Below are 12973 nucleotides of genomic sequence, written 5' to 3'. Positions count from 1 at the left end.
CTATGGTTAATAGTAAAACAAAACAATTACATTAGGGCAAGCTTGAGGAAGGGTATATGGGAGCTCTTTGTGCTATTCTTATAACTCTTCTGAAGGTTTAAAATTATCTCAAACAAAAAGTTAAAAGTGCAATAACTTTATTAAAACACATGTGATCCAGATGTATTATCCCATTTAATGCTCATAACACTATAATACTTGTATTATCATCATGCTCATTTCTTATATGTTCTCATATATATATAAGGTAGTGACTTTTAAACAACTTGCCTAAAGTTGCACAACTAACAAATGGCAAAGCCAGGATTCAAACCCAGGCAGACTGACTTCAGACCTCATCCCCTCAACCCATCATACTGTGTGGTAATGATAGTGAGGAGATAACCTAGTAACAACCTTTGTGCGGAGAGTTTAGGAGCAGGGGTCAAGGAGTAAACAAGAATTTTACTTTAACATTGTACTTTTCTGCACAGTTTGAATTTTGTGCATATTACTTTTGTCTTTCCAATGAAAATTCAATAATCATGGAAAAATAATTTTATTTCACGATATGAATATTAACAAACATTGCTTATTATTGACTTAAACAAGAAATGTTAAGGACCCTTATGAAGAAGAAAATTTTGCTGGTAAAGAGGACATATAGTTGAGGGATCAGTCAGTGCGTCCAGAGTCATGTGTTGTGCAGACGTTTGTGCCATCAACTTTTCAGAACCTCTCTGTGCCTCTCACGAGAGGTGGTATAGCATAGAGGTTAATAGGAAAGACATTGGATCCAGATATAATTGAGTTCCAATTTCTACATGTTTCATGCCATACAAGACAGCAAGTGATTAAGAAGATATGCTCTTACTAGTTGGGTGATCATAGGCAAGTTATTTCTCTATTCCTTAGTTCTGAATCAGAATAAAATTCTAATTCTAAAGGATTATTGTGTGAGTTAAATGAATTAATGTAACTAAAGCACTTGGACTCTTTATTGGCTTAGAATAAATGTTCATTAAATATTATCTTAAAAAAAGACAAGGAGACAAAAATTGGGCTGAAAGCTGTGTAGATCAACTCTGATCAGCTGTAAATCTGAGAGGTGATCTGGTGCCATCCAAGTGGAAAGAGAGAGAATCCCAGAGAAAACCACATATGCCATGTGCTAGCAAAACCTAAATCTAGCTAGTGGTCCACTCATCAAGCCTTTTAAAGAATATTTATGCTAAATTGTAGAATTCACTGAGATGAAGTTGTTTGCAATATTCCACTAATAATCTTTTAATGTCTGTGAGATCTGTACTGATGTTCCATCTTTAATTCCTGATATTGGTAATTTGTGTCTTCTCTTCTTTTTTCCTTTGTCAGTCTGGCTAGAGGTTTATCAGTTTTACTGACTGCTTCAAAGAACCACCTTTTGTGTTGGCTCTTTTCCTCTATTGTTTTTAAATTTCATTTATTTATACTCTTTATTATTTATTTCCTTCAGCTTGCTTTGGGTTTAATTTGCTCTTTTTCCTAGTTTTTTGAAACAGAGGATTACATAATTAATTTGAGGCTTTTCTTCTTTTTAAATATACAACATATAATGCTTTAAATTTTCCTCTATGCACTATTTTAGTGCACCCCACAAAGTTTGATTTGTTGTGCTTTCATTTTCATTCCATTTAAAATATTTTCTAATTTCCCTTGTGACTTTTTCTTTGACCAGCAGGCTATTTAGAAGTGTGTTTCTTAATTTCCAAATATTTGATGTTTTTATAGATGTATTTCTGTTATCAGTTCTTAGTTAAATTCCAATATGGCCAGAGAATATATTTTACATTCCTTCGTGTCTTTTAAATTTGTTGAAGCTTGTTTTATGGCCCAGAATATTTTTTATCCTGATGAATGTTCATTGTGTACTACAAAAGAAAATGTATTCTGCTGATGTTTGGTGTAGTATTTTTATAAATATTAATTGTTAAGTTGATTGAGACTATTGTTCAATTCCTCTACAATCTTACTGATATTTTTGGCCTATTTTTTCTGATAATTACTAAAAGAGGGGGCTTAAGTGTCCAACTATAATTGTTGATTTATATATGTCTCCTTTCAGTTCTATCAGTTTTGCATCATGTATTTGGAAACTCTCTTGTTAGGTGAATACACATTTAGGATTGTTCTTGGTGAAATGTCTCTGTTATCGTTATGCAATGCCCTTGTTTATATCTGGCAATTTTCCTTGTTCTAGAGTATACTTCGATAGCAATGAAGCCACTCCATTTTTCTCTTGATTAGTCTTTGCATGCTATATATTTTTACACCTTTTTACTTTTAATCTTTCTATGCCTTTATAGTTAACGTGGGATTCTTGTAGACATTATATTGTTAGGTCTTGCTTTTTATGCAATCTGATAATCTCTGTCTTTTACTTTGTGTCTTTAGAATATTTGCATTTTATATGATTATTTATAGGGTTAGATTAAGATCTACCAACTTTTTGGTTGTTTTCTATATGTTTCATTCATCCTCTAGTTCAATTATTCTCCATTCAAAAACTATTTTAGGCCTGAGCATTTGGCCTTCCCTGGGACTGACCAAGAAGGGGTTTCTTCCTCTGTTCTTTTGTGCTTGTTCATTAAGATGTAAAGTTATGTGCCAGTGGGAAGCCAGAAGTTGCTGCTTTCGAGGCCAAAACCTAGGCCAGCATCTTTGGTCATCCCTCAGGAATCCACCCAACCCAAAAATATGAAACAGAGGAACAAGAAACCAACCACCACAAAATAAAGAAAAAGAAAAAGAGAAAGGCAGGAAATTAAAAGGGAGCAGAAAACAAAATAGTTTGTTGAACATGTATTCCTCATATTTGCTCATTGGAGTAGAAGTAAGCAGAATAATAGCCCTCCAAAATATTCACATCCTAAACCCTGGAAAATGTGAATATGTTACCTAAGATGGCAAAAGCAACATTGCAGATGTGACTAATGTTAAGGACTTTGAGATGGGGGAATTATCCTGGATTGTCATGATGGGCCAATCTAATCACATGGATCCTTAAAAGAGAACTTTTCCTGGCTATAGTCAGAAGGAAATGTAACTACAGAACACAGGCACAGAGGGATGCAAGTATTGCTGGCTTTGAAGATGGAGGAAAAGGGTCATGAGTCAAGGAATGCAAGGGACCCCTAGAAGCTGGAAAAAAAAGACAAGGCAACAGATTCTCCCCCAGAGCTGCCAGAAAGGAATACAGCCCTGCCAACACCTGGATTTTAGCCCAGTGAGACCCATGCTGAACATCTGACCTACAGAACTATATGATACTAAATTTGTATTAAGAAAAAAGTTATTTTAACAGTGGCCCTAGGGTTTGTGTTATAACTTTAATTAAGCACAGTCTATCTTTAATAATACTATACTGCTTCATGTATAGTTTAAGAAACTTATAATATTACACTTCCAAATCCTCCCTCCCATCTTTTGTGCTATTGCAAGCATGCATTTTATTTTATGTATGCTACAAACCCCAATATATTGATACTAATTTTGCTTTAGATAGTTGGTTATCTTTTAGAGAGATAAAGAAGAAGAAAAAAGTCTGTTATATTCATTTTAATTACTTCTGGAGATCTTTATTTCTTAATTTCTTGTAGTGCAGGTTTTCTGGTAATGAATTCTCTTGATTTTTGTTTGTCTGAAAACATCTCTATTTCTTGTTTATTTTTGAAAACTATTTTCACTGAATATAATATTCTGAGTTGATATTTTCTTCCAGCATTCTCAACATGTCTCTCTATTGTCTTCTGGACTGAATACATTTTTAGAAGTCTGCTGTAATTATTACCTTCTTTCTTGGTATGTAAAGTGAGTTCTACCCCCAATCCCCACCCCACTTCATCTGCCTTCAAATTTTTTTCCTTATCTTTGATTTTCAGAAGATCAAATAAAATATATTCAGGTGGGGGATATATTTTTCCTTCCTGGGATTCTCTGAGCTTTCGAGGATTGTCTTCTATGATTTGAGGATAATTCTGAGCCATTATTTTTTCAAAACTTTCTTCTTCCCTGTTCTCTCTATCTCTTCTATTTCTGAGATTTCAATTATATGTATGTTAGACCAGTTGATATTGTTCCACGGCTCCATTTTATCTTTGTGTTTCAGTTTGGGTGATTTCTATTGCTCTATCTTCAATTTCACTGATTTTTTTGCCTTTTCTGTGTTGAGTACACTGATGAACCCATTGAGGGCTTTTGTCATCTCTGTTACCATATTTTTTTCCCCTAGCATTTTCATTTGAATCTTTCTTATATTCTCTCTGCTGAAATTGCTATCTGTTCATGAATATTGTCCACTTTTTCACTATTATTCATATTTTTTAAAATCCATGTCTGATAGTTCCAACATCTGGGTCATCTCTGTTTATCACTTTGTCTCCTGACAGTGGTCATTTTTTTCTTGCTTTTTTGTGTGCATCATTTTTTTTGAATGTTGAACATAATGTGTGGGACAGTAGAAATTGAGATAAATTGCATTTATGTCTGGAAATGGTTCATGCCTGTTCTACCAGGTGGGGGATCTGAGTCAGTCTGGTCAGGAGTTGAATGAGGTTTACATTTTTTATGTTCTGGTTGCCTCCAGTGCATTATCTGCTTCAAATTCTTCTAGCATTACCTTGTGCTCAGGATGGGGCCTGATTTTCCAGAGGGTTTTTCTCAATGTTCATGCTTCTGACTACAGTTTTTGACCATCCACATCCAACTATAACTCAGATAAGGTCTCTTTCCATGTTTTTGTCCATCGCTCAGCAGTAGGTTGGGGTTGCTGGGGCCCAGGAAGGGTGTTCTGATGTCCTGATCCTGCCTCAGCCTTGGGGATGCCCTTGGTCCCTGTGTCTTGGAAATGGAGAATTCTCAGAGATCCTGCCCCTCTCCCAGCAGAAGGAGACTATGGTCTGGGCCCAGGGCTTATCGTGTTTTAGGCAAAATCAATGAAAATCCCCAGGTAGAGGCATTATAAAAATGTATTTAAGTATAAGGATAATAAAAATACTAAAGAATCCAGATAGAGAAAAAGTGATGAACTAAAAAGGAAAAAAAGCAAACAAACAAACAAAACTGGTTTCATTCTTGTCTTCTATAACATTAAAATGCCAGAAGACAGTGGAGTGAGGGCCTCAGAATTTTATGGGAATCAGACATCTAACCAACTTGTTGTTTATATGCCCAAGTTACAGAACTATTCTTGAATATGCAAGGGCTCAATAAAGATAGGACCCAAGTACCCATCTTGAAGATACAAACAAAAGAGAAATGAAACAAAATTAAGAGCTGATATTATGATTTAAAAAGAAATGATGGTAAACACTGATCCAGTTAAAATAGTTAATAAATTGTTATCAGTCTGGTTAAAAGCATGATGCAAATATTACATATTTTTCCTTAAAAAGTATAACAACCTAATAAAAATTGTCTGGCTCTAAAACCCCATATTTTACTAACAAAAACTGAAAAATGTTGGGAGAGATGCTATTAGATTTTCCCATCAAATAGGAAAGACTCAAACTTTACGAAGAAGAAATCCAAAAGTCCAGACATTTATATAATTCTCATCCTTTACGTCTGAAATGTGTGTGTGTGTGTGTGTGTGTGTTTCTTTTTTGAAAGGGAATAACCAGGAATCACAACCTAAGGGAGAGAATAAAATAGAATGCAAAGTAAGAGTAAACATACAAGTACTTACAAAACAAGTAAATGGGATAAAATTTCCTGTGAAAGGCAAAACTTCTGTTAGCAAGTACCAATTTGTATGGTGGGTACATGGCTATTTGTTCTATTATTCTTTTTACTTGTCCATGTATTGTTTATTTTCTCAACAAAATTCAAGGATTCTAATTTAGGTCAAGAAAATTCAATTTTGCATTAATTGCAAGTGACACATCTAAAATGAAGAATAATGTAAGACAAAAAGAATTGAACAGAATGAAAAGTCATTTTATATTGAAAAAACCTATTTATAATGAAGAAGTTTGTGTACTAAATAATATTGCACCAAGGTACACAAGATGAAGTCAAAAGCTGTATTCCTGTAAAAACACATATATATCCATACATATAAAAGTTCAATTTACTGAATAGAAAAGAGAAAATTACAGAATGGATTACTCCAATATCTATTTCCTTGAAAAGAACCACAGAAACTTTAAAAATACAGTAGCAAATCAAGGAAAAGGGATTCAAAAACAAGTTAGCCTAAGTAGAAATAAGAGAGGGAACAAAACAGACACACAGAGAAAATTATTTTAATTATAAAAATACAATATGCATAGCCTTACAGTAATAAATTTGAAAAGTCATTTGAAATCATGTAAATTACTAAATTTGGCTCAAGAGAAATTAGGAAATAAGTCCAATAACTATAGAGGAAATTAGAAGATTTATTTTAAAAATCTCTTCAAAAAGGAACACCAAGGAACACTAGAAGGAAAACTGTTAGCATCAGGAAAAGGGTGCTATCTTATTATTATTTAATGAAATAAAAGATAGAAACTATGATATATGCATATTAAAAAGAGACAAAGTTATTGTTAACTGCCGATGACATGATTGGCTGCGTAGACAACGTGAGAGAAACAGAAATACTGACCTAAAAAGGAATTTAGTAAAGTGGCTGAAAACAAGATTAATATTGCAATCATTCACTTTTCTTTATGTAGAGATCTGGCATCCTGACACCTCCTATATCAGTGCTGCACAGTGTAGTTCTTGGACTGCAGCAGCAGTATCACCTGAGAGTTCATTGGAAATGCATAATGTCAGCCCCCACCCCAGACATGCTAAATCAGAACCTGCATTTTAATGATTCCCAAGTGGTTCGAATGCATGTCAAAGTCTGAGAACTCTGTCCTACTTCATTTTCATCCAGGCCGGGGCAATTCTGTTCTCAACTTTCTCCCTGCTGTGATGTATGTGGTGGGTGAAAGTCACCTGCTTTATACACTCACCTGGGTGGATCTAGTTATTGACAAACACATAGCCCTATCCATTACTACCACAAAATATTTATTCAGGGAAGTAAAGTAAAACAAAAATTTATCATCACAATAACTGTTTTTGTCTCTCTTTTTTTTTTTTGTCAGCCAAGATAAGCCAGGCTGTAGGTTGCATGTCATTTCTACAAAAATGGTAACAACAGCCCCTTCTTTTGTGCACAAGAAAGACTCCCAGAATGTAATCAAATGAGAACATTATTTTAGGGTTAACCCTTGAATCCTTTCAATTAATGAAAAGAAGCAAATTATCTGCAGACTATTTTTTAGAATAGCTAACATTTATGCCAGATGCTAGGCTAAGCATTTTATGTGCATTATCTCATTCAGTCCTTGCTCCAGCTCTATGAAGTTGGTGCTGCATTATCCCCACCTGTAGATGAGGAAACCAAATCTCAGAGACGGGAAGTGACTTGCTCAAGGCCATAAATTACTTGAACAATTCATGATATTGTGAATTGAGAGCAGCTGAAAAGAAGTTCAGAGGTGAAAGAATGCTTCCTTAAGGCAGGATTTCTTAATTTGGGATCCATGGACATAATTCAGGGGAGTCTGTGAGTTAGATGGGAAAAAATTACATCTCTGTTTTCACCAATCTATAATTGAAATTTAGCATTTTTCAATTGTAAATATAGACAACAAACCACAATATTATAACAGTACCTGTGACTTTGATACCAAAAGCTATCCCATGGATTTTTATTTAATTTTACAGTTGTTGCTGATATATTGAAATACTGTCTGTGCTCATAGCTACTTTGAAACCAAGTCACTATTAGACCTATCAATGGATCTTACTATTTAATGGAGCAAGTAAATTACTATATCACATTTTTAATACTTGATGATTGTCTCCAATGTCTTTAGTTTCTTTTACACTTACATGTATTTAATTTATGCTGAGAAATATTTTTAAATATTTTCCTTAAAATATTTAAAAATATTCTCGTTAAGTATTATTTTAAAATATTATTTTAGAATATTATTCCAAGAAGCAATCCATAGGCACTGCCAAAGTCATTGAGAGAAAGAAGGATAGAAAGAAAGACAGGAAGGAAGGAAAGAAGGGAGGAAGAGAGGGAGGGAGGGAGGAAGGAAGGAAGGAAGGAAAGAAAAAGAAAGAAAGAAAGAAAGAAAAGAGAAAGAAAAAAAGAAAGAGAAAAGGTTAGGAACCCTTAAGGGAAACGGCTTTCTTTGGTAGTTCTGCTCTAATGGAATTTCACAGATCTCCAACTGCACCCGCATCACTTTCTATGGATGGATCTGAGTTCCTGGCAAACTTAGGCTTCCTTTGAATTCTAGGTTTTGCTGCAGTTGGTGGGCTAGAAGGCCTGAAGGAGAAGTACTTCTTGGCCCTGGCTAGCAACAGGAATGGCAACAGCAGCTGTGGGCTGCCCCGAGAAGATGCCTTCCATATTTTCAGAGATCCACTGACATCCGATCTCCCGTGGCCTGGGATCCTGTTTGGCATGTCCATCCCCTCCCTCTGGTACTGGTGCACGGATCAGGTACAGGGCAGCTGGCCAAACACACATCCTATGGGATGCTTCACTCCTTCCATCTATTCTCTCATTTGTCTTTTCTCACCCTCTTTCACATCTTCCTTTCTACTGTTCTACCTGCTATTTTACTCCTTGCTCTTTCTAATTCTAATGGAAAATCCAAAACTGCTACCTATTTGCAAAGAGGGTAGCTTGTTACATTCTGCTTAGTGTCTGGAAAGACCCAGTAAGCAAAAGAGATGATAAATTATTAGTGAAGGTAAAAACTGATAGCGAATATCATTAGTTCAGCACATAGTTGCTGAGCACCTCTATGAGCACTTAAAAATCATGAATGAACAAAACAGACAAAGCTGTCTGCCCTGGTGGAGCTTACTTTCCAGTGGGAATAGACAGAAAACAAATACCAGAGATAAATAAGCACATTGTGTGGAATATCAAAAGGTGATAAATGTTATATATATATAAAAAAAAGTAGCACAGAGTAAGGGAGATTGGGAATGTGGCAGTGTGATTTAAAATAGGGTAGTCAGAGGATATGTGGTTGAGCAGTGACATTTGAGCAAAGGCTTTGAACGAGGGATGTGAGGGTGTCTTGCAATTGTTGGGAAGAGAGTTTGCAGCAGAGACAACAGCTGGGGCAAAAGCCTTGTACATGACAGTTCTAAAAAAAGAAATGAGATAAGCAAAGCAGAAAAAAATAAGCTCTTCTGTGTTCTTAAAAAATAAGAAGATCAGATACCTGTGGGAAGGGAGACAGCAGAGAATCTTTTATCACCACATATCTGTTTATACTTTCTAAGGTTTTAAACCACGTGCATGTATCAGATACTCAGATTTCTTTGTTATGTTAAAGATCAGAAATCTCTGTACCATTTTGGAAGCTATATGGTATTGCATAATCATGGCTGATGAGATTCTAACTAAAGTAACAATTGTGGGGTTGGAAAATTAGACTGATGCAGGAAACATTACAGAGAATGAAGCCCAGCTCTCACGCATGGGCCAGATCTAGGCTAACAGCCTGGGCTTTAACTCCAACAGACCTGCATCAATTCAGGAACCTTAGGACACTATTTAACATCTCTGAACCTCCATTTCCTCATCTGTTAAATGGGGCTACTAGTAGTTACAAAATAGGGAAGCATGAGAAATTTGGCCATAGTCCCTTTGTTGCAGAGATATTTAATAAACCATTAAAAAAATTACAACTTTCACTATGGTTTACGTTCATGCTAGTTTTTTTTTTTCCTAGCATGAATTTTACACACAGCTTTACATTGTGTAATGCCAACTTTTTTCCTTCTCATTTTTTCTGTTAAAGATGTTATAGGTTTACAGAAAAATCATGCAAAAAGTACAGAGCTCCCATGTACTCAACCCTCACACACCGTTTTCCCGGTGTGTTACTGTGGTAACTTTGTTACAATTGAGAAACAGTATTTGTTACTACTTGTGGTGGTTTGAAGCTGTAGGAGCCCCCAGAAAAACATGTTCTTAATCCGTTTCTGTGGGTGTATAAGTAGGACATTTTGATGAGGTTACTTCAGGTAAGAAGGTGTGGCCTAACTCAGTCAAGACTGATCTTAATTCTATTACTGGGGTCCTTTATAAGTGGAGTGAAATCAGACCGATGGAAAGAGAAAGCCACAGGAAGCAAGAAGCTGAAGTGAAACTCAGAAGAGGAGGAAGAGACCGACAGTCGCCATCATGTACCTTGGCATGTGACAAGCTAAGGACCAAAGATCACCAACAGCCAGCCCCAGAACACCAGTCTTTGGGGAGAAGGCATCTCCTTGACACTTTGGTTTGGACTTTCTTTTAGCCTCAAAACTGTAAACTAATTCCCATTTTTAAGCCAACTCATTTCGTGGTATTTGCTTGAGCAGCCTAGGGAAGTAATACACTGCTCTTGACAGTTTACTGGCTTGCATTCATTAATTTTTACAAGTAATTACCTGAGATTCATCAAAACTTTATTAGCAGGAATTCTGGTATCTACCTCATTTTTTAATGCATTTTTTAATTGAGATATATTCATATATCCTACATCCAAAGTATAAAATCAATGGCTCATAGTATCATAGTTGTGCAGTCATTATCATAATCAATTTTCGAAGTTTCATTACTCCAAAAAATAAGTTAAATAAATAAAAAAGAACACCCAAAACATCCCATACCCCTTATTTCCCCACCCCCCATAATTGTTTTCTCTTTATTTTATTACTCATCTTCCCATATACTGGATAAAGGGAGTGTCCACAAAAGGTTTTCATAATCACATGGTCACACAAGAAAAGCTATAAAGTTATACAATCATCATTAAGGATCAAGGCTACTGAATTACAGTTCAATAGTCTCAGGCATTTCCTTCTAACTATTCCAATATACTAGAAACTAAAAAGAAATATCTATAAACTGCATAAAAATAACCTCCAGAATGACCTCTTGACTCTATTTGAAATCTCTTAGCCACTGAAACTTTGTTTCATTTCTTTTCCCCCTTTTGGTCAACAAGGCATTGTCAATCCCATGATGCCAGGGCCAGGATCATCCCTGGGAGTCATGTCCCAAGTTGCCAGGGAGATTTACACCCCTGGGAGTCATGTCCCATGTGGGGTGGAGAATGGTGAGTTTATTTGCAGAGTTGGCTTAGAGAGAGAGGCCACATTTGAGAGACAAACGAGATTCTCTGGGGGTGACTCTTAGGCTTAATTATAAGTAGGCTTAGCTTCTCCTTTTCAGGAATAAATTTCATAAGGGCAAGCCCCAAGATGGAGGGCTTGGCTTATTAAGTTGGGAGTCCCTAATGCTTAAAAGAATATCAGGAATTCATCAGGTGGGGAAGTTTAGTATTTCCACATTTGCCTCCAGTCCCTCAAAGGGACTTTGCAAATACTTTTTTATTTTCTGCCCCCAATACTCTGGGATGTATCTGGGTATTACATTAAATCTGTACAGAATAACAATATCTCATTCCCTATTCCAAGTTCCATGTAATTATGTTGTTTAAATAAACTGACCATACAGCTTAAATTAGTGTGCTACAGAAAATTTAAATTTTGTGCTAAATAAACATCTCTTCCTTTGGTCTCTCACAGATGTTGAAGTTTTAAAATACAGTCAATATCATCCTTTACCCTGTATTCTGGTTTACCTTACTCCTAACCAAGTCCATTTCATTCATATCTCTAATTGAAGTTATGATCTCCTTTTCAGGTTCTTTAGTAGTTGCTGTATGGAGTAATGCTGCCTTTCAGAGCTGCAGAACTCTATCTCTGGGTCTCAGGTGTCACTCAGATACCCAAGGTTCCAGGGAACTTCCAGGCTATACACAAAGAGCTCAGCATCTCAGAATTTAGAAATAACAGTTAAAATTCAGGAATAGATGTAACTGCCATAAGAGTTTACAATCTAGGAACTTTACAATGAGCCTTATTGAACATTCTGTACTCCTAAAATCATCGATTGCCCAATCTCTGCGTACGTTCTATCCCCTGATAACCTATGCTCTCAAATTCAATTCTCAGCATTTACTCATTATAGTTAGTTTATATTGGTGAGGCGATACAATATTTGTCCTTTTGTTTCTGGCTTATTTCACTCAACATAATGTCCTTAAGGTTCACTCACCTAGTTACATACCTCACAACTTCATTCCTTCTTGCAGCTCAATATTCTGTTGTATGTATACACCACAGTTCTCCCTTCCATTCATCAGTTGATGTACCTTTAGACCACCTCCATCCATTGCAAATTGTGAATACTGCCATCATAAACACCACTATGCTAATGTCTATTGTGTCTTTGCTTTCAGTTCTTCCAAGTTTATACCTAATAATGGGGTGCAGGATCATATGGCCACCCTAAACTTAGCCTCCTGTGGAACCACCACACTGCCTTCCAGAGGGGCTGGTATCTACTTCTTGAAGGCCACTTCCATTCCACCCCACCTGGAAACTTAGTTCATAAGTCTCCAAATGTCAGCGCAAGAGGGCCAGGAAGCCCAAGCTCCCCTCTAAACTTGTTGTTTGTGTCTTGACCACATGGTGTTGCTGCTGAGCTGGGATTCTGTAGAGATCAAAGGACAGGTTGGTGTACTGTGCTGGTGCTACCCTAGGAAATCACATATCTTTGCCAGCACTGTATCTGAGTTTATTTTACTACAGAAGAAAGGCAAAGCACCCTTCATCATTCTCTGATTGATAGCACATTCCAGATCTTCCTGGACAGAAAGGTAAAAAGTAAATAATTATTGATAATATTAAGGTCAAGTAAAAATTTATTGATGCCATACAAGCTGCCTGTCAGCTTTTTATATGAGTTAACTCAACTCATTCTCATAACTACCAGGCATGTTCCATTGTTTGGGCCTGGGGAGTGTCTCATAGGGTGACATGACCTTGTGGTTTTTCAAGCAGCACATTCTATTAAACCATAGTCACTTGTCTCTTAAATTCA

The 12973-nt window shown here is 36.1% G+C and overlaps 1 protein-coding gene across 4 annotated transcripts in view; it reads left to right on the top strand.

Moving 5' to 3' along the window:
* The window catches only part of SLC5A11 (solute carrier family 5 member 11), a 99909-nt gene that overhangs the window by 71179 nt on the left and 15757 nt on the right, over positions 1-12973 (top strand). For all 4 annotated transcript variants that reach the window (XM_037814792.1, XM_037814794.1, XM_037814791.1 and 1 more), the window contains one exon: positions 8313-8518. In XM_037814792.1, the coding sequence (XP_037670720.1) occupies positions 8313-8518 (206 nt within the window). The remainder of the gene's footprint in view (positions 1-8312; positions 8519-12973) is intronic.

This window comes from Choloepus didactylus, chromosome 21 (genome assembly GCF_015220235.1).
Source record: "Choloepus didactylus isolate mChoDid1 chromosome 21, mChoDid1.pri, whole genome shotgun sequence".
Classification (NCBI taxonomy): domain Eukaryota; kingdom Metazoa; phylum Chordata; class Mammalia; order Pilosa; family Megalonychidae; genus Choloepus; species Choloepus didactylus.
This window is presented reverse-complemented; position numbering and strand designations above follow the sequence as displayed.